At 44.7% G+C, this 21,529-nt stretch overlaps 1 protein-coding gene across 1 annotated transcript in view; it reads right to left on the bottom strand.

Annotated features, from left to right (window-relative positions):
* The window catches only part of ABCC5 (ATP binding cassette subfamily C member 5), a 169,083-nt gene that overhangs the window by 58,645 nt on the left and 88,909 nt on the right, over positions 1-21,529 (bottom strand). The window contains exon 13 of the mRNA XM_073589272.1: positions 636-760. Coding sequence (XP_073445373.1) covers positions 636-760 — 125 coding nt within the window. The remainder of the gene's footprint in view (positions 1-635; positions 761-21,529) is intronic.

The raw sequence follows: 21,529 nt of genomic DNA, 5'->3' as shown, positions 1-21,529 counted from the left end.
CCCGTCAACAGAGCAGCCCAGAAGAAGAGATGCTCTGTTGACGTGGAGCAGCTGAATTGCAGGCAGAAGCAGTCAGTGACCGCTATGAGCAAACACTGGTTGAGGCAGGGTTGAGCCAGCTGCCAATCAGCATGAGGTTGCCAGTCACATTCCATTGATAAAGCACAGCATAAGAAAAGCCGCTGCTCTGTCAAAGTGAAGTCAGCGGAAGCCGGTGAATCACAGGCGGGGCGGTCACCACTCTGTGCCAACAAAGACTGCGCCGGGCACAAGAGGCAGGGAGTTAGGAACTCCCTGCCTGTTGGGTTCTTAAGCCCATAATAAAAAAAAAAAAATTAAATAGTCCTTGATACCCCCTTTAAACATCAAAAACATTTTATTTTTCTAATACGATTGTAGATTTTTTAAATTTTATTTTCCATATAAGACTTGTGGTGCGGCCATCTTGCTGAGAAACTAATAAGCTCTGTTACAAGCATTCTGGCATATTCTCTACAGCAAGCCAGAAGTAAAATAATATTAAGATGCAAAGCATTAAAGCAGCATTATATACCATAAACAAAAGAGATCTTTCTCTGCATTTTTTAATTGAAGATTGTAATTTACTTTTGATTCCTTGTTACATGTCCACGTACCTTTCCTCATCATATTCCTTTCCAAACAGAATGTTATCTCTTAGCGTAGCATTCAGTATCCAAGCCTGCTGAGCAACATAGGCAAAGGACCCATTGACAGCTATGCTGCCTTCTAGAAGTGTCATCTGAAAAAAGACGCACAACTGAGTAAGGTATTGTGAAATGGCCGAGGAAGAAGAAAACAAAGAATTTCAAATACGAAAGTTACGCTATTATTTCTCAAGTTAGAAACATCTGGTAATTACTAGCATAAAGACCACTGTGACCATTATGTTCCCATAAGTTAATAAAAAAGATCACATACTGCAAATCATGATTTAAGAAGTGACAACACACAGTCTAAAATGGATTACACAGGTCAACGAAAAAAAATTTTTTTTCTGGTGTCCAAAATATTTTAATGAATTTGGGGTATTTTTGGGGTGCTGATTCTGAATATGTCATCAGTTTTGCCAGATTGGCTCAAGTTTTTGAGATTTTTGGTATCTTATTTATAGCACTTGTTGGTAAATGCGACGCATCATCTCATTAATTTCTTTGGATTAGTACTTGAACTGAGCAGTTCTCAATATAGTTTTGTGTTAATTAGTGTTCTAAAAGTTTGTTCATAGCTTGATTTTTGCACTAACTTTATGTTGTTGTCTGTTTTCCAGTGAAAAGCATGAACTCATCATGAAGAAGTTGTCTTAACGATCCAGACTCATTCTGTTACATTTGTGGTGAATATACACTGCCAAAACATAGAAGAAACATAACACACTTCGTAAAAAAAGTGTATTTTGCCTATTTTGGGGTTATGCTTGGGGACCAAGACAAGTTTTGGGCACCACACATAGTGTGCAAAGCATGTATCGAATTATTACGAAAATGGAGCAAAGGACAAAGAAAAAGCTTCAAATTTGGTGTTCCAATGGTGTGGAGAGAGCCAAAAAATCATCATGATGACTGTTATTTCTGTGCAGTGCAAGTGCAAGGATTCAATAAGCATAAGAAACGAAAATGGGAGTAACATGGAATCTGCAAGAAGGCCTGTCCCTCATTGTGAAGATGTGCCTGTACCTGTGTTTACCATAAATAACAGTCATCATGATGATTTTTTGGCTCTCTCCACACCATTGGAACACCAAATTTGAAGCTTTTTCTTTGTCCTTTGCTCCATTTTCGTAATAATTCGATACATGCTTTGCACACTATGTGTGGTGCCCAAAACTTGTCTTGGTCCCCAAGCATAACCCCAAAATAGGCAAAATACACTTTTTTTACGAAGTCTGTTATGTTTCTTCTATGTTTTGGCAGTGTGTATTCACCACAAATGTAACAGAATGAGTCTGGATCGTTAAGACAACTTCTTCTTGATGAGTTCATGCTTTTCACTGGAAAACAGACAACAACATAAAGTTAGTGCAAAAATCAAGCTATGAACAAACTTTTAGAACACTAATTAACACAAAACTATATTGAGAACTGCTCAGTTCAAGTACTAATCCAAAGAAATTAATGAGATGATGCGTCGCATTTACCAACAAGTGCTATAAATAAGATACCAAAAATCTCAAAAACTTGAGCCAATCTGGCAAAACTGATGACATATTCAGAATCAGCACCCCAAAAATACCCTAAATTCGATGAAATATCTTTGGCACCAAAAATGCTGTTGACCAGTGTTATATGAAAAAAATTCTATATTATTTTAGGTAAAATTTAAAGGCAGCCATGTTTGGAATTTCAGCCAATAGTTGCTAGTACATGACTAGTGTGTGTGGATAGATAGATAGATAGATAGATAGATAGATAGATAGATAGATAGATAGATAGATAGATAGATAGATAGATAGATAGATATGGTGGCTCAGTGGTTAGCACTGCAGCCTTGCAGCGCTGGGGTCTGGGTTAAAATCCCACCAAGGACAACATCTGCAAGGAGTTTGTATGTTCTCCCCATGTTTGCGTGGGTTTCCTCCGGGTTCTCCGGTTTTTTCCCACATTCCAAAGACATATACTGTAGATTGTGAGCCCCATCGCAGACAATGCCAATAATGTCTGTAAAGCGCTGTGGATTAATGGTGTTTATAAATAAGTAAATTAAAAAATTAAAAAATACATACACTAGTGATGAGCGAACCTCTGATAAGGTGGTATCTGAGCATGCTCATGTGCCTACAGACTGTCTTCGCCTTGCTCGAAAAATATGTTCATGCGGCTGTTAAGCCGCAATCCCTGTATTGTGTTTATGCAGCCACGGGGACTCTTTTTTGAGCACACCAAAGACACTCTGTTAACACACAAGCATGCTTGGATAACACATAATCCGAACACATTCACTCATCAATATATACACACCCCCCTTTTTGTTTGTTACCTTAAAAAGGGAATCTGTTACCACACTTGCCCCATGTAAACTATCAGTATGGACATACAAGTTATAGAATGCTGAAATCAGTCCTTCCGGTGTGTCTCATATCAAATGTGTTGTTGCTGAGAAGTCATCTATTTATCACTTTATATATTTATGAATTCTTCCAGGCTCTGGCGAGGATGGTGCCTGGAGGATAACTCTGTCCCCAGAGGATGTTTTAGACCAGCGGTTCTCAACCTGTGGGCCGCAACTCCGGCGAGGGTCGAACGACCACAACACAGGGGTCACCTAAAGCCATCGGAAAATATATATTTCCGATAGCTTTAGCCGCTGAAAAGTCGTGCTACCGTCTGCAGCAGCGCTATTCAGCTAGAACGCACGCCGTTACGGATGCGCATTCCAAACTGAATGCCTGCGCGCATGCGCAGACATGATTGCATCATCCGTCCCGGGTCTAAGGGGCGGGGGGGGGCTCCACAGTCCATAGCAGCACATTACGTGTGTCCGGCGCTTGCGGACGTCATCAGTGGGCGAGAAAAGGGAAAAGACACCCCTGCAAAGAGCGCACACTGAACTGAATTAAATTTTATTGATGCAAAAGGTAATACATTAAAAACATGATAAAACATGGTAAACAACCCACAATATATTTTCATAGAATCATAGAGTTGGAAGGGACCTCCTGGGCCATCTGGTCCAACCCCCTGCTCAAAGCAGGATTCGCTAAATCATCCCAGTCAGATGTCTGTCCAGCCTCTGTTTGAAGGCTTCCATTGAAGGAGAACTCACCACTTCTCGTGGCAGCCTGTTCCACTCATTGATCACTCTAACTGTCAAAAAGTGTTTTCTAATATCTAAACTGTGTCTCCTCCCATTCAGTTTCATCCCATTGCTTCTAGTCTTTCCATGTGCAAATGAGAATAATGTTGATCCTTCTACAATGTGACAGCCCTTTAGATATTTGTAGACAGCTATTAAGTCTCCTCTCAGTCTTCTCTTTTGCAAACTAAACATTCCCAAATCCTGCAACCTTTCCTCATAAGGCCTGTTTCACACTTCCGTTTTTGTGTCCGCCAAACGGATCCGTTTCCGTTTTTTTGACGGAAACTGATGCAAACGGATCCGTTTTTTTCAAAACGGATCCGTTTTTTTGACGGATCCGCGGTAACCGCTAATGGAAGTCTATGGGACAAAAAAAACGGATCCTGAAAAAAAAGGCGGATCCGTTTTTTTACGGAAACCAACGGATTTTGACGGATTTGAAAAAACGGAAGTGTGAAACAGGCCTAAGACAGGGTTTGCAGACCGGTCACCATTCTGGTCGCTCTTTTCTGAACTTGCTCCAGTTTGTTGATGTCTTTTTTAAAATGTGGTGCCCAAAACTGGACACAATATTCCAGATGAGGTCTGACCAAAGAGGAGTAGAGGGAAATAATGACTTCACGTGATCTAGACTGTATGCTTCTGTTAATACATCCTAGAATTGCATTTGCCTTTTTTGCTGCTACATCACACTGTTGACTCATATTCAGTCTGTGATCTATTAGTATACCCAAGTCTTTTTCACATGTGCTGTCGCTTAGCCCTATTCCTCCCATTCTATATATGCTTTTTTCATTTTTATTGCCCAGATGTAGTACTTTGCATTTCTCCCTGTTAAAAACCATTCTGTTAGTTGCTGCCCACTTCTCCAGTTTATTTAAATCTTTTTGAATCCTCTCTCTCTCTTCTCTAGTATTAGCTATCCCTCCTAGCTTTGTGTCATCAGCAAATTTAATCAGTTTACCCTCAATTCCTTCATCTAAATCGTTGATAAAGATGTTGAACAATACAGGGCCCAGGACAGAGCCCTGTGGTACCCCACTTGAGACATTCTTCGAACTGGATGTGCAGCCATTTACGACCACTCTTTGGGTCCGATCACTAAGCCAGTTATGAATCCACCTAACAGTTGCCTTGTCCATTCCATACTTAGTCATTTTTTCAATAAGGATTGTATGAGAGACTTTGTCAAATGCTTTGCTGAAGTCAAGATATACTATATCTACAGCATTTCCTTGATCCACCCAATCAGTGATACCGTCATAGAAGGAAATTAAGTTAGTCTGACATGACTTATTAGTTACAAAACCATGCTGACTCTGTTTAATCACTTCATTCTTATCCAGGTATTGACATACATGTTGTTTAATAATTTGTTCAAAGATGTTTCCTGGTATAGAAGTCAGACTCACCGGCCTATAGTTGCCTGGGTCCACCTTCTTCCCCTTTTTGAAGATAGGAACAACATTTGCTCTTCTCCAGTCTTCTGGCACTTCTCCTGTTCTCCAAGAATTTTCAAAGATTATGGAGAGGGGTTCAATTTCTTCTGCTATCTCCTTCAGTACTCTGGGGTGTAATTCATCTGGACCTGGAGACTTGAATTCATTTAGGTTAGCTAAGTGTTTCTTCACTATCTTTCTGTTTATAGATATCCTGGATTCTTCTATTCCCTTAATAGGACAGTGAATAACAGTTGATGTTACATTTCCTTTATGAGAGAAAACAGATGCAAAATAGGAATTTAAAAGTTCAGCCTTCTCAACATCCTGTCTTACCATTTCATCATTTTCATCCTGTAAAAATCCTATAGCATCTTTGACTTTTCTTTTACTTTTGACATATCCCCAAAATCCTTTATTATTGCTTTTGACATCTCTTGCAAGCCTCAATTCATTTTCAGCTTTAGATAATCTGATTTGTGCCCTGCAGGTTCTGCAGACAGCATTATATTCTTCTTTAGATATGCCTCCCTCTTTCCATTTTATAAACATTTTTTCCTTCCTTTTTAGCATGTGCTTAAGTTCTGTGTTCATCCATCCTGGTTTCTTTAAATGCTTCCTATTCTTCCCTCTTTTCGGAATTGTTAACAACTGTGCTTTGAGAATTTCATTTTTCAAGATTTCCCATCCCTCCTGGACATTTTTGTCTTTTAGGATATCCAGCCATTGGATCCCTCCAATTCTCTTTCTGAATCCCTTAAAATCTGCCTTTCTGAAATCTAACCTTGACGTCTGAGTCTTCACAGGTCTTCCGCCTCTAGTTATCCAAAATTCTAAAATAGCATGGTCGCTACCTCCTAGGGTCCCAGCCACTTTTACCTCCTCAACCATTTCCTCCCTGTTTATAAGGATTAGATCCAAGGTAGCAGTTCCCCTTGTTTTCTCCCTTACCTTTTGGAAGATAAAGTTGTCAGCAAGAGAGGATAAGAGTTTCCTTGACCTGTTAGTTTTGCCTGAGAGAGATTCCCAACAAATGTCTGGATAGTTGAAATCTCCCATGACAACTATGTCATATTTTTTGGAGAACTTGGCCATTTGATGCAGAAAGAGTTCATCCATATCTTCAGCTTGCACAGGCGGTCTGTAGTAAATGCCTACAATGGTGTCCTTTCCATTGTTCTGTCCTTGTATTCTTACCCAAACAGTTTCCACAGATCTCCCAGTCTCTGAAGCTTCAATCTCTGTGCAGATATACGTGTTTCTAACATACAATGCGACACCCCCTCCTCGTTTATCAAGTCTGTTTCTTGCAAATAAGTTGTATCCTTCTAGTCTTGTATTCCAATCATGTGTATTGTCCCACCAAGTTTCAGTGATTCCAATGACATCATATTTCTTTTCCTGTGTTAGTAGTTCCAATTCTCCTTGTTTGTTGCCCATGCTTTGTGCATTAGTATAGTATTGGTTCCTCTTTCTCCAATATTTTTATTAATTAGATTCTTTCGTATTTGTTCTTCCTTTCCACTTCTAATAGCAGAGTTCTCAATAGCATTTGTCAGGTGTATGGCTTTTTCTGGTCTTTTGCTTCCCTTCCCATGTTGTTCTAGTTTAAAGCTCTCCTTACAAGTGTAGCAAGGCGACTTCCAAATACATGCTTTCCAGTCTTCGTAAGGTGCACCCCATCTCTAGCAAGTAGTCCATCGTATAAGTAGTTCACTCCGTGATCCAGAAATCCAAATCGTTGCTGACGGCACCATCGACGTAGCCAGTTGTTCACCTGCAGAATCTTATTCCACCTCCTTGTTCCATGGCCATCCACTGGGAGGATGGAAGAGAAGACCACCTGCGCTCCCAGTTCTTTCACTTTCTTGCCTAAGTCATCAAAGTCTCTGCAGATGGTTTCCAGGTCGTTTCTTGCGGTGTCATTTGTCCCCACATGTAGTAGCAGGAATGGGTAGTCATCTGTAGGTCTGAAGAGTCCTGCTATCCTGTCAGACACATCTTTAATTTTTGCACCTGGAAGACAGCACATTTCTCTTGAAGTTATATCCGGTCTGCAGATAGCAGCCTCTGTTCCTCTCAACAGGGAATCCCCCATGACCACCACTCTCCGTTTCTTCTTCACAACATTTTTCTTTCTCCATCCAGGAGGACTCTGAAGGCGTACAAGGTTGCTGTTTGTTGGCAAAGTCTTATCCTGATGTATTTCTTCATCGTTTTCCTGCGTGAGAGCTTGGTACTGGTTTCTGAGCAGTATGGGTGCTGACTGCCTCCTGATCCTCCTGCTTCTCTGGGTCACATGTCTCCATTCCTCTGTTTCTTCAGGTGCACTTCGAATTTCTTCTCTTTCTGTAACATGAAGAGATAATTCTGCTCTGTCAAAGAACTCTTCACCTTCCTTAATGATCTTCAACGTAGCTAACCTCTCTTCGAGATTTTGCAACTTTTCCTCCAACAGGGACACAAGCTTGCATTTGTGGCATGTGAAGTTTGGCTTTTCCACTGGTAAATCTGTGAACATGTAGCAAGAAATGCAGCTCACCAAATGGCTCCTGGCCTCTTCCATCTTGAGATTTCTTAAAAACGATGAAAGATGAGCCAAAAAGGTTTTTCCGATTTCCTCTTTTCAGCTGCAACGGCCAAAACCCAGTGATCGTTGAGCTCACGGAGACTCTTCACTTATCCCAGAAGGCACTGGGGATATGAAAATGATCTCCTCAAGACTCTTCCCCTGGTTTTCCGATTTCCTCTTTTCAGCTGCAACGGCCAAAACCCAGTGATCGTTGAGCTTGCGGAGACTCTTCTCTTATCCCAGAAGGCACTGGGAATATGCAAATGATCTCCTCAAGACTCTTCCCCTGTTCAAACATGGCATATATAACATATCAGACCTGACACAATAATCCATATATAATCCGTATGTAATACAACCCCACTATGATACCCATAACCAATACCCTATATTTAGGCTCATGGAGACCAGGGGCAATTGTTGCACAGTATACAATATTTAATGCAACAAACCCTGCATACTACCTAATAATAAATGTATGCCACAAGCGGCCATAAAGCAAGGTGGCCCAATAATGACCAACACTCAATTGTGCCCCATCAACAAACAAGGTACCGCTAGGGGAAAATGAGGCTGCAACAAGACATATAGAGAGTGGGTGCTAACCCAGGACCATACCCCACGCGTATCGCCACAACCCGTGTGGCTTTGTCAGGGGAAGTCATCAGTGGGCGGACGCAGCAAGCGCCGGAGGACAGAAGCCTAAGAGGTGGAGAGGCAAGAGGCGGAGAGCCAAGAGAGCCTGCGAGATAGCCTGCTGGTGTAAACAAAAGGTTAATAATGTAAAAATTACAGTTTTAAAGTAGCCACCAAAATTATTTTTTGGTTTGGGGGTCACCGCAACATGAGGAACTGTATTGCGGGGTCACGGCATTAGAAAGGTTGAGAACTACTGTTTTAGATGAAGAGAGAGTTACCACTGTGAGACAAACAACTAACACAGAACAGGAGAAGTTTTGTCTTCTTGCAAACACATTTTTCTTCTCTCTGAGCTCTGCTGTATTGCAACAATATTGCAACCTTGAGCTCAACATACTGTATTCCACAAAAAGGTATATCATGTGGAAAAAAATGAAAATAAGAGAAAATATTGATTGTTAAAAAATGATTCTTTATTAAATATTATTAAAAAGAGAACTTCAAAAGGCCTAAAAAAAAAAGAAAAAAAAAGGGGGATAGGCTGCGGCAAAACAGTATACAATGATGTAAAAAAATATAATAATACACACACACAATAATAACCCTGTAGATGTAAATATAAGTACAAAAATGGTTCTTGCATGCAAAAGTAATAATAATTCCTGCCAGAGTCAGTGCACCATAGTAGGTGACAATGAACACATTGCTTGTTACTACTAGGTTTTGCAAAAAAGGCAATATTGCACATTGCCCATGTGGCTGTGGAAAAAGTAGATGTAAAGTAGATATAAATATAAAGAGGTATTGACATGCAAATTAATCACTGCAGGGTTCAACATGCCTCAGTAGACAAAAGCCATTGTTTGTTACTGCTGAGTATCTGCAAAGGAAACAGTATTGCACATTGCCCATGTGACTATTAGCGTCCTGAGTGTGCTAAAGAGTTAATGAGTAAAGTGTGCCAGAGAGCTGCACAGAGAATAATAGAAATAAAGTTCCTGGTATAAACTGGGGACTGGTTATTAGTACCCGCGTTAGAAGAATGTTCCAGATTCGGTGCAGCGTCCACCGGTAACAGCTGAGGGAATGCCGCAGGAATCTCCCCCCGCCCGACGAGCGCTGTTTCGCTATGTAGCTTCATCCAGGGGTGTGGAGATAAGGAGGTGTCAGCTAGGTATTTGTAGTGTCCTGTCTTTGCCCTGTCTTTTTAAGTTCTCTTTTTAATAATATTTAATAAAGAATCATTTTTTAACACTCAATATTTTCTCTTATTTTCATTTTTTTCCACATGATATACCTTCTTGTGGAATATGTTGAGCTCAGTATTGAAGTGACTTTGCCTTTCTAAAAAAGGACTGTGAGATTTAATATTGCAACCTTGTCTACCTGTGAGATGAAAGGTGAAGTGGAGAGGAATTGCAAATGTGTCAAGTATATTCAAACACAGCTTTGCAGTGAGATCAGGAGAGCAGAGAGCGGCCATTACATATCACACATCAAGCTGGTAACCTTTATACTTAAAACAAGCTCTGGGGGCAGAGTTATCTTCCAGGCACCAAATGTCCCAGAGTCTGGAACAGGTCACTTATACTCGTATAAAGTGATAAAAAACGTAGTTACTTACCGATAACGGTATTTCTCAGAGCCCAAGACAGCACCACGGAGAGAGGGGATCTGCCCTTCAGGGAGAGGAACCTACAGATAAAAGGGCGGAACCTCTCCTCCGCCCCAGTTGGTTACAGAGCATCAGAGGGTTAAACAACAGAAATATACATTATGATATTGCTTATTATCAAAAAACACCGTGCCTATACGAAAACAATCTACGAACAGTAAAACGTGCTCCCCTTACACGTGATTGGGGGGGGGGGGGGAATAAGCGGGTGCTGTCATGGGCTCTGAGAAATACCGTTATCAGTAAGTAACTACGTTTTTCACTATCCCCCATGACAGCACCACGGAGAGAGTTACAGAGACTGGTAGTGTAGGGAGGGACCACAGCCTGAAGGACCCTTCTACCGAAGGTCAAGTCAGATGCAGAGGCTAGATCTAATCGATAGTGTCTAAAAAAGGTTGAAGGTGATGACGAGGTGGCCGCCTTACAGATCTGTTCTATCGATACCTCAGATCTCTCAGCCCATGAGGTCCCCATTATTCTTGTGGAATGGGCTCTCAACCCTTCTGGGATGGTATTCCCGCTGGAAGAATAGGCCAGGGCAATCGCATCCCTTTATCCACCTTGCCAGGGTACTCTTGGACGCTTTAAGTCCCTTCTTGGGCCCCTGGAAACACACAAAGAGAGAACCTTCCTTCCTACACCCCTTGGTGGCCTCTAAGTATTGAACATCTCCCCTATTCCTAGGATTTGGGCAGAAGGAAGTAAGGAAGGACTACTTCTTTGGGACCTATGGAAATGCGATGCTACTTTAGATAAGTAGGCCTGGTCAGGCTTTAGGATGACTATCTTCCAAAATTTTTGTAAATGGTGGTACTGCAGATAGAGCCTGAATATCGCTCACCCTACGAGCCGATGTTAGTGCTACCAGTAGAAGTTTTTAACAATAAGATTTTTAGAGGGGCTGACTCAATAGGCTCGAACGGGGAACCTGGCAGTGCAGATAGTACCAGATTTAAGATCCCACGATGGACATTTTTGACTAATTATCGGCCTAGACCTAGCTGCAGCTTTAATGAATCGTGCTATCCATGGGTTACCTGCCACATCATGGTTATATAGAACGGTTTCCTACTTTTTAGTAGTGTAGTAATTAGGTTCTCCGAAAACCCCCTTCCCCTCAGCAGTGCCCTTTCATATTCCGTGCTGTTAAATGGAGGGTTAATGACCGAGGGTGTGATACCGGTCCCTGAGATAGTAGGCCTGGGAAATCCGGTAGGATCCAAGGGTCGGTGATCGCCAGCATCCTCAGCCAGGAGAACCAAGTTCTTTTTGGCCAGAAAGGGGCTATTAATATCATTCTCGTTTTGTCCTCCCTGACTTTCCTTATGACTGCAGGAATGAGGATGATCGGGGGAAAGGCATATGTCAGGTTCTGAGTCCATGGAAGCACAAAGGCGTCCAGGGCCCGAGGATTTCCCCTGGGGTCTAAAGAACAGAATTCTTGCACTTTTTTGTTTTTGAAATCGACGAACAGATCTATGCCGGGGTTCCCCACATCTTTACAATCTGCTGAAAAATGGACTGTTTTATGACCCTCTTGCCCTGCCTCAATTGAGTGCGGCTCAGAAAGTCTGCTTTTTGGTTCTCTGTTCCCCAATTGTGTAATGTGGAGAGGGATAGCAGATTTTCCTCTGCCAGGCTGAGGATTTTGGAGGAGGTATCCATCAGGGCTCGGGACCTGGTTAACCCCTGATGGTTTATATAGGCCACCGTCCGAGAATAAGCGGACGCGATGACCCCATAGCGGAGGTAGGAAGCGTGATTGAGCGTAACCTACTGCCCAAAGTTCCTTCTGGTTTGAGGAGGCTTCTAGTTCCTGACCCCTCTATTCCCCCTGAGCAACCCTGCTGTCCATGTGTGCTCCCCATTAGTGTTGAGCATTCCGATACTGCAAATATCGGGTATCGGCCGATATTCGCGGTATCGGAATTCCGATACTGAGTTCCGATACTTTTAGCATATCGAATACCGGAATCGGAAGTTCCCATAATGCTATGAGCTAGTTTGATTTGATTCAGCCAATGAGGAATCCTAAGAAGTGTGGGCACATCCTGTTAGGCATGTTAACTAATGGCATGGCTGTGATTGGCTGCTGAAATGATGTCATGATGCACTATAAAAGCCGCCGCCATTTTGGGTTCACTCTGCCTGCTGTGAATTCAGTTAGGGACAGGGCGCTGCTCTTCTGACTCTGAGGGACAGTTAGAGATAGCGATTTGCTATATAGTGCTTTACCCAGGCTACTGTAGCAACCCCTGTGTGAAGCTTTCTTTTACCTTGCAGCGCTGTTCACAGCTGTCTGAAGGTCTGTGTGTGTGAGTGCAGCTCACGGTGTAGTGTGTTCTGGACCCACCTCTAGTTGTAGGCCGCTCAGCGTGCGTCACTGCCTCATACATATATATTTTTTTTTTTATAGCTGCTCATTTTTACTGATTTCTCCTATTAGTGTGCATCCATCCGTATCCATCTACATTGGTTGCAAACACTATATAGGAGTAGATAGCGGAGCCTTTCTGCAGCCTTTCAGTGTTATGCACAGTTCTCTGCGCTGTAGTGTTCACGGCTGTCTGTGACGTCTCTGTGTGTGAGAGCTGCACACGCTGTAGTGTGTTCTGCAGCCACCTCTGGTTGTAGTCCGCTCAGCATGCGTCACTGCCTCATACATTGTCCATTTTCGCTGTAGTGCTGCTTATTTTTCCTGAATTTCTCCTATTAGTGTGCTTCCATCCGTATCCAGCTAGATTGGTTGCAAACACTATATAGGAGTATATAGAGGAGCCTTTTTGCTGGCTTGTGCCCTGCAGCCCCAGCCAGATTAGTATTAGCCTATTTTTTGGAGCCTCATCTATTTCATTGTAGGTTACCTTCCTGCATTGTAATAGCTCCAAAAAGTTTGTGATACTATCGCTTTTACATCTTTGGTCACATCCTTTGTTTTTTTGAAAAAAAAACACGTAAATAAAGTTCACCAAACACTCCACTTTACAGTTGTGTAGGCCACATTAGCTCATATTAAAGTGTAGTCCACACACTTTATAAATTTAGTGTTTCTTATACCTGTTAGCAGCTGTTTAGGAATAAGCACACTAAGCCTTTAGTACTTTTCTGCCTATCTTTAATCAGTCCACAAAGATGAAGAAGGCAGGGAGTAAGGCTCGTGGGCGTGGAGTTTCAGCAGGGAGTGGACGTGGGGATTCTGTGCCTGCTGCGGGCACCAGTGACTCAACATCCCCCAGTTTTAACACGGAACAGTCCTTTATGCGCAGCTTTGTAGGAGCTCGCCGTACCCCACTGCTGCGGGAGAAACAAATTGAAGCCGTTGTCGGATGGATGGCAGCTAACGCATCGACTTCAATGACTTCCACATCCTCTCAGGTCCAGAGCACTGAAGAGCAACCATCTGTCACTTCACCACCTGCCAAATTGCCCAGGCAGTCAGAGAGCCCTGGACAGGAGCCATCTCATTCTCTACTTCTGTTCTCTGAATCTCTTGGCTTGGAAAGAGGGGGCCAGCCAAGCAGCATTCTAGAATGTGAAGGAGAGGGAGTATGCAGTGATGCGCAACAGCTTTGTCTCTCTGAATCTGAAGAGGCGGGTGGGGCCAGTGCCTATGGTCAGCACACCTCAGTACGCATCAGATGAGACTCAGGTGCCACTTTCTGGTGCGTACTGTGCTGGCGAGACTACCCAGGAGAAGCAGGTGTTTGAAGAGGGTAGAGTAGATGATGAGGTCCTTGACCCATCATGGTGTGAGGAACAGGAAGGTGGTGGGAATAGCTCTGAGGAAGAGATTTCCCGAACAGCCAAAACAGGAGGGAGAGGGAGGGGGCAGACTTGGTTGCCTGTAGCCTTCACTTCGGCACCCATTAGGAGCATTCCTCTTCCAAAACCCAAAACGGGCGCTTCCAGAACCTGCAGTGCGTGGTCCTTTTTTGACACAGTTGCAGATGACATTTGCTTTGTCAAATGCAAGCTTTGTAATCAGAAAGTCAAAAGAGGGAAAAGTGTGAGCAACCTCAATACCACAAATATGTGGAAACATGTGCGGACCAAGCACATGGTGGAGTTACAAAGACACACTGAAGACGTAGGCCAACCTACAGCACAACCTACCACCTTTTCAGCTCGTGTTGTAGCCTCTTCCTCCAGCTCACACACAGCTGGTTCGGCTTCCTCACAAGATCGCCATTGGAAGAACCTCTGGCACTGTTGTACAGAGACCCAGTGTAATTACACCCACAGCACCACGTTCCCTGTCATTCTCACACTCCCAGGCCACTCTACAGCCATCGGTAGCACAGGCATGGGAGAAAAGGCGGCCATACTCGGCAAACCATCCCCGAGCACAGGCTCTGAATGCTGGCATTGCAAAACTACTGGCCCTTGAAATGCTCTCACTCAGGCTGGTGGAGACTGACACCTTCCGTAACTTCATGGCATTGGCAGTCCCACAATACAATGTGCCCAGCCGCTTTTATTTCAGCGGGCAAGCCGTCCCAGCCCTGCAAAAGCATGTGGAGGGAAAAATTAAACATGCGCTACTACACGCCGTCAGGAGCAAGGTCCACCTGACCACCGATGCGTGGACCAGTAACCATGGACAGGGACGATACCTTTCCCTCACTGCCCATTGGGTAAATGTTGTGGAGCCGGGTTCAGATCTTGAGAGTGGCGCTGTACGTGTTCTGCCAACTCCAAGGATTGCAGGAATCCAGTCTGTACACATTGACTCCTCCTCATACACCAGTTCCTCAGAATCAGCGCTGCAGGAGCCGTCACGGTCTACCTCCACATGGACCCGTGAACGCTTACCTGTTCAGACCGATATGAGCACAGCCGTGGCCAAACGTCAACAGGCCGTACTGAAATTAATTTCTTTGGGGAATCGAAGCCACACAGCGCAGGAGCTCTGGAATGCCATCAAGCAGGAGAGCGACGTGTGGTTTGTGCCAGCGAATCTCCAGCCAGGCTTGGTAGTGTGCGACAATGGCTGAAATCTGGTGGCAGCTCTGGGCCTAGGCAACCTCACTCACATCCCATGTCTGGCACATGTGCTCAACTTGGTCGTGCAGAGATTTTTGAGGGACTATCCGGATCTTGATGCACTGCAGCACAAGGTCCGCATAGAGTGCGCTCACTTGCGGCGTTCCAGCATGGCAAGATCAGGCATTGCAGCTCTGCAGCGCCGATTCCGCCTTCCGGAACATCGCATCATATGTGACCTACCCACCAGGTGGAATTCAACGTTACATATGTTGGAGCGGTTGTGTGAGCAGCAGCCAGCAGTAATGGATTACCAGCTGCATCAGGCGCAAACAAGTCGCACTGCACGCCGTTCACACTTCAACACTGAGTGGGCCTCTATGAAGGACATCTGCCATGTTTTGCGTGCCTTCGATGATTCCACGCGGATGGCGAGTGCAGATGATGCACTAGTCAGCATGACTGTCCCCCTTATCTGCCTTCTTCAAAATACACTGCAAGCACTAAGGGAGGTGGTTTTGGAAGAGGTGGAGGATGAGGAGTCACAAGTGCCATCTGCTTCTGGACAGTCTGCGCAACATGGTTCCTCACAAAGGCCTAGGCAGGGGACACTTTGTGAGGAGGATGAGGAGGAGTCAGTGGAGGAGGAAGACATCTCTCCAGAGGAGGGAGGTACACAATGCTCTAGTAGTCAGTATGTAGAGCGAGGGTGGGGTGATGCAGAGCAGGCAGAGATGACGCCTCAAACAGGGGACAGCGTTTTTGGCCAGTTGGGAGTCTGCAGCACATGGTTGATTTCATGCTGCAGTGCCTGAGAAATGACCGCCGCATCGCCCACATTCTCAACACGGCTGATTATTGGGTGTACACCCTCCTAGATCCTCGCTATCGGGACAACTTACATAGCCTCATAACACCGTTGAACCGGGAGCGTAAAATGCGGGAGTACCAAGACACACTGGTGCATTCCATCATGTTCTCTATTCCACCCAAGAGCAGTGCTGCTAGTGCTTTACAAAGCAGCTCTGTGCGTCGAGGCAGTGGAGGAAGCTCTGCACAAAGAGGGTGGAGAGGCAGTGCCTCAGCACAAGGCAAGACCAGTATGGCCCAAATGTGGCAAAGTTTTGTGTGCCCGCCACAAATGTCTACACCATCACAGATGGCTCCAGTCAGCAGGAGGTAATGTTTCCGTCAAATGGTGACAGACTACATGTCTTGCCCTCTCAGTGTACTCCCAGACTGCTCTTCCTCCTTCAAGTTTTGGGTCTCTAAGCTGGATACATGGCCAGAGCTTAGCCAGTATGCATGGGAGGTGCTGGCTTGCCCTGCTGCTAGTGTATTATCGGAACACGTCTTTAGTGCCGCAGGTGGTGTACTAACAGACCGTCGCATGCGACTATCCTCCGATAACGTTGACCGGCTTACTTTTCTGAAAATGAACAAGGCCTGGATCTCGACGGAATTTGCCAGTCCTCTTCCAGATTAAATAATTGGTTGACAACAGTATCCAGGTCTCCTGTTGTGTTCATGTTTCTACCACCTGAACTTTAATCCCTGGGCTCCAACACCGCCAGTTGCTGCTCAGAAGTGCCGTCTGCACAGAGAAAAACACTAGCTCCTGTGTTAGTGGCGTTCAGTAACGTCAGCTGCTCCCCTGCTGTGTGTCCGGCAATGTCTCCTGCTCCCTCCACATTCACACAACATCAGATATTAAACTTTCTCCAAATAGGCCTCAGCCTACACCATGATTGACCCTGTGCTCCAACACCGCCAGTTGCTGCTCAGAAGTGCCGTCTGCACAGAGAAAAACACTAGCTCCTGTGTTAGTGGGGTTCAGTAACGTCAGCTGATCCTCTGCTGCTTGTCCGGCAATTTCTCCTGCTCTGTCCACATTCCCACTACTACTAACACAGGAGCAAGTGTTGACTGTGCAGACGGCACTTCTGAGCAGCATCTGGCGGTGTTGGAGCCCAGGGTAAATACTAGAGACAGAGTGGAGCCAGAGGCCTAATTGGAGCAAGTTTAAAATCAGTAGTAGTCTACAACAGATATTAATCTTGATCCAATTAGGCCTCTGCCTCCACTGTTTGTACTATTGACCCTGGGCTCCAACACCGCCAGTTGCTGCTCAGAAGTGCCGTCTGCACAGTCAACATATGCTCCAGTGTTATTGGGGTTCAGTAATGTCAGCTGATCCCCAGCTGTGTGTCCGGAAATTTCTCCTGCTCTGTCCACACTCACAACTACAGATTTTAAACTTGCTCCAATTTTACCTCTGTCTCCACTCTGTTTGTATTTACCCTTGGTTCCAGCACAGTCAGCTGGTCCTCGGTAGTTACATTGGCTCTTGTTCCTTCTGCTGCCCCTCCGGGTTCCAGCACCGTCAGCTGGTCCTCGGTAGTTACATTAGCTCTTGTAGCTTCTGCTACCCATCCGGGTTCCAGTACCGTCAGCTGGTTCTCGGCAGTGCCTTTGGCTTAGGTGCCTCCTTCTCGGTATCCGAGTTCCAGCAACGTCTGCTGGTCCTTGGTAGTGCTTTCTGGCACAGGTACCTCCTGCTTAGTAACCGTGTTCAAGCACCGTCAGCTGGTCCTCGGTAGTGCCATTGGCTCTTGTTCCTTCTGCTGCCCCTCCGGGTTCCAGCACCGTCAGCTGGCTCTCGGCAGTGTCTTTGGCACGGGTACTCCCTCCTGCCCAGCCTGGTTCCAGCACGCCTGCTGTTTCCGGGAAGTGTCAACGACACTTTGGCATCAATACGTTGTCCTGTCGTGTTGCGGTCGGGTTAGCCGACTCTATGGTGCCTGCAGTTTAGGTGCTTCCTATGTGGGCTGCGGGATCTGGCAATAAAGGCTGTTTCCGTAGTGCCAATAGGACAAGCACCCCCTGTAGGACTGTGGGTTTCGGTAACTGCGGCCGGCTCACGGCCTTGCAACGTTGTTTTTCAGGGGTACTTTCTGCTGCCCCTCCGGGTTCCAGCACCGTCAGCTGGTTCTCGGCAGTGCCTTTGGCTTAGGTGCCTCCATCTCGGTATCCGAGTTCCAGCAACGTCTGCTGGTCCTTGGTAGTGTTTTCTAGCACAGGTACCTCCTGCTTAGTAACTGGGTTCCAGTACCGTCAGCTGGTCCTCGGTAGTGCCATTGGCTCTTGTTCCTTCTGCTACCCATCCGGGTTCCAGTACCGTCAGCTTGTTCTCGGTAGTTCCTCAGCCTTCTTGTACCTTCTGCTACATTTCCAAGTTCAAGCTTTTGAAATGGTTTTTGGTTATCACTCTGGATCTCCCTGACGACGACCCTGAAGACCACCCCAAAGAAGACCAAAAAGATGACCCTGAAGATGACCAAGAGGACAAAGAACATGAAGACAACCACCAAGATACAGAAGACCAAGAGACAGAAGACCAAGAGACAAAAGACCAAGAAGCAGAAGACCAAAAAGCAGAAGACCAAAAAGCAGAAGACCAAAAAGCAGAAGACCAAAAAGCAGAAGACCAAAAAGCAGAAGACCAAAAAGCAGAAGACCAAAAAGCAGAAGACCAAAAAGCAGAAGACCAAAAAGCAGAAGACCAAAAAGCAGAAGACCAAAAAGCAGAAGACCAAAAAGCAGAAGACCAAAAAGCAGAAGACCAAAAAGCAGAAGACCAAAAAGCAGAAGACCAAAAAGCAGAAGACCAAAAAGCAGAAGACCAAAAAGCAGAAGACCAAAAAGCAGAAGACCAAAAAGCAGAAGACCAAAAAGCAGAAGACCAAAAAGCAGAAGACCATTAAGCATAAGACTAAAAATCAGAGCAAAAGATATTATCTAAATTATAAGCAGAAGAAGACTAAGCAGGGTATGGGGGTGAGTCCGTTACTCCTCGTGATGCCCCTGGAAAATGCCTGCTGCTGCAGGCCAAACTGAACGCGGACAAATCCTGCTGTAAATCTTTTGTGACAGGCAGAACGGAAGGTGTAATCTTCAAACTTTTATAGATAACTACAGGAATGCCTGTCACAAATAAGAATATGATGAAGAAGAATAGGAAGAAGATGAAGAAGTAGAATATGAAGAAGAATAATAGTTGAATATGAAGAATATAAAAAAAAAAGAATTGGAAGAAGGTGAAGAAGAAGATGAATAAGGTGAAGAAGTTGATGAAAACGATGCTGCTGCTGAGGATCATGAAGGAGAAAGTGTGGGAGAGTAAAAAAGAAGGTGAAGAGCATGGAAGTAGTGAAACATACTGTACATATCTGACAAAATATAACAAAGGTTAACAGTCAATATCTTTGTAACTCCGAACGTCTTAAAAAAAAAAAAAAAAATACTTCCTGCTATTCCATTTCATTGGGCTAAACCTCTATGCCTTTAATGTCTCCTCCACCTCCCCCAATACATTCTACATTATTCTTAGTTGTTTTTCTTCATGTAGAATTAACCTACAAGGAAAGAAAGGGTTTATTTTAATTCCGATATTCCTGTCTCGTTGACTTGCATTGGTTTCCGGTATCAGAATCGGCGATATCCGATACTTTTTGGGTATCGGTCCGATCCAATACGATCTGATATTTCACGATATCAGAAGGTATCGCCCAACACTACTCCCCATCCCATGGGACTGGCATCCGTGGTGATTATGCGTGATATTTTTGTTACCCAGGGGATTCCCTTGGATAGGTTGTCGGTATTCCTCCACCAGGCTAGGGAATGAATAGTTTTCGAATCTAGGGTTATGTGACCCTCTAAGTGACCCCTTAATTCCAACTGGTTTGCTAATATATCCCACTGGAGATCTCTTGTATGTAGTTGTGCCTACTGGACTGCTGGTAAGCAGGCAGAAAGGGAACCCAGCAGTGACATCGCTTTTCTTAGTGTCATGGAGGGGTTCCGTATGGCTTTTGCCACTATCTGCGCAATTTTTTCTTTTTTGTGACTTGGGAGGCTGCACTCTTGCTTGTGTCCAACGTGAGCCCTAGGAACCCCTGCACTTTGCTGGACTCCAGCTTTGATTTTTTCAGGTTTAGAAGCCAGGCGAGGTTCTGTAAAGTGTCCATCACTCTGTCCCTCTGTTCTTTGCAGTTTTGGGCCAAGTCGCTTGCTATTAAGAAATCGTCCAAGTATGGGATTTTTAGGATGTCCTGCTTCCTTAGGTGGGGCCATTATCTCTGCTACTAATTATGTGAACACGCATGGGGCTATAGATATTCCGAAAGGCAGGGCTCTGTATTGGAATTCCCTTAGCTCGCCCTCTATGGAAACCGCTAGTCTGAGGAATTTCCTGGAGTCTTTGTGAATGGGGACGTGATAGTACGCGTTGCTGAGATCTAATACCGTCATGAAACAGTTCTGGAACAGGATTTTGATGGTGGATTTGATCGATTCCATTTTAAATTTTTGACATATCCATTTAGTTTCCGTAAATTTATAATTGTTCGATATGTGCCGTCCAGTTTGAACACTAGAAAAAGTGGGAAGTAGAACCCTTTGCCTATTTCCTGGGGGGGAACCTCCTGGCGGACTGCTTTTTTTTTTACTAGATTTAGGACCTCACATTCTATTATTATTATGCATTTATATAGCGCCATTTATTCCATGGCGCTTTACATGTGAAAAGGGGAAATATAGACAGGTACAATAAATATGTGTAAGACAAGGGACACACAAGTACATAAGGAGAGGGGACCCTGCCCGCGAGGGCTCACAGTCTACAGGATTCTAGAGCTTTTTGTTCTCGTGTAGAGGATTTTAGTGGGGTTACCACATATTTTTGAGGTAGGAGAGAGAGAAAGTCTATCCTCAGGCCTGACTCGATTAGATTCAATATCCAAGGGCTGTTCGAGATTTTTCCCCAGGCCAGAAGAAAAAGGGGTTAATCTTCCCCTCACCCTGGGCGAACTGTCACTTAGAGGAATTCTTGTCCCAAGATGAACTGCCGAAGAGGAAACCTCTATCCCTCTTTATCCCCTCATCCCATCTGTTCTGTTCCCTAGATGGCCTTTTACGAAAAAACTTTTGGTTCCGAAAGGACCGTTTAAACGCTACAGATTCGGAAAGCTTTTTTTCTTGATCCACCCATATCACTAGGGATCCTGAGGTACATGCTGCCTCTATGGCTGGTCTAAGGTTTCCCCCTGCTGATTCCCAGGTCCCCTTGAGGAAGGTGTCAGTTATTTTTTTTATCTAAGACGTCCCTAAGTGTACTCATGTCCTCAAAGGGGAGGGCAAACTTTTTCTTGAGGCCTTGGCTACGGCAAGTTTCGGGGCCTTGTCCCAAGATGTGGACGCCTCCTTGTCGAAGGGATACTTCCTTTTACGAGAAGGGACCGTGGAGTTCTTCATGTCCGGCTTCTCCCATTCTTTTTTGATCAGGCCCTGTACATTTTCATTTAGCGGAAAAACCCTGCGTTTCTTTTGGCCCAGTCACCCGAA

Source organism: Dendrobates tinctorius, unplaced genomic scaffold (assembly GCF_039654945.1).
Source record: "Dendrobates tinctorius isolate UK_male_01 unplaced genomic scaffold, ASM3965494v1 ptg000107l, whole genome shotgun sequence".
NCBI lineage: Eukaryota > Metazoa > Chordata > Amphibia > Anura > Dendrobatidae > Dendrobates > Dendrobates tinctorius.
The sequence above is the reverse complement of the archived record's forward strand: the minus strand, read 5'-3'. Positions and strand labels throughout refer to the sequence as shown.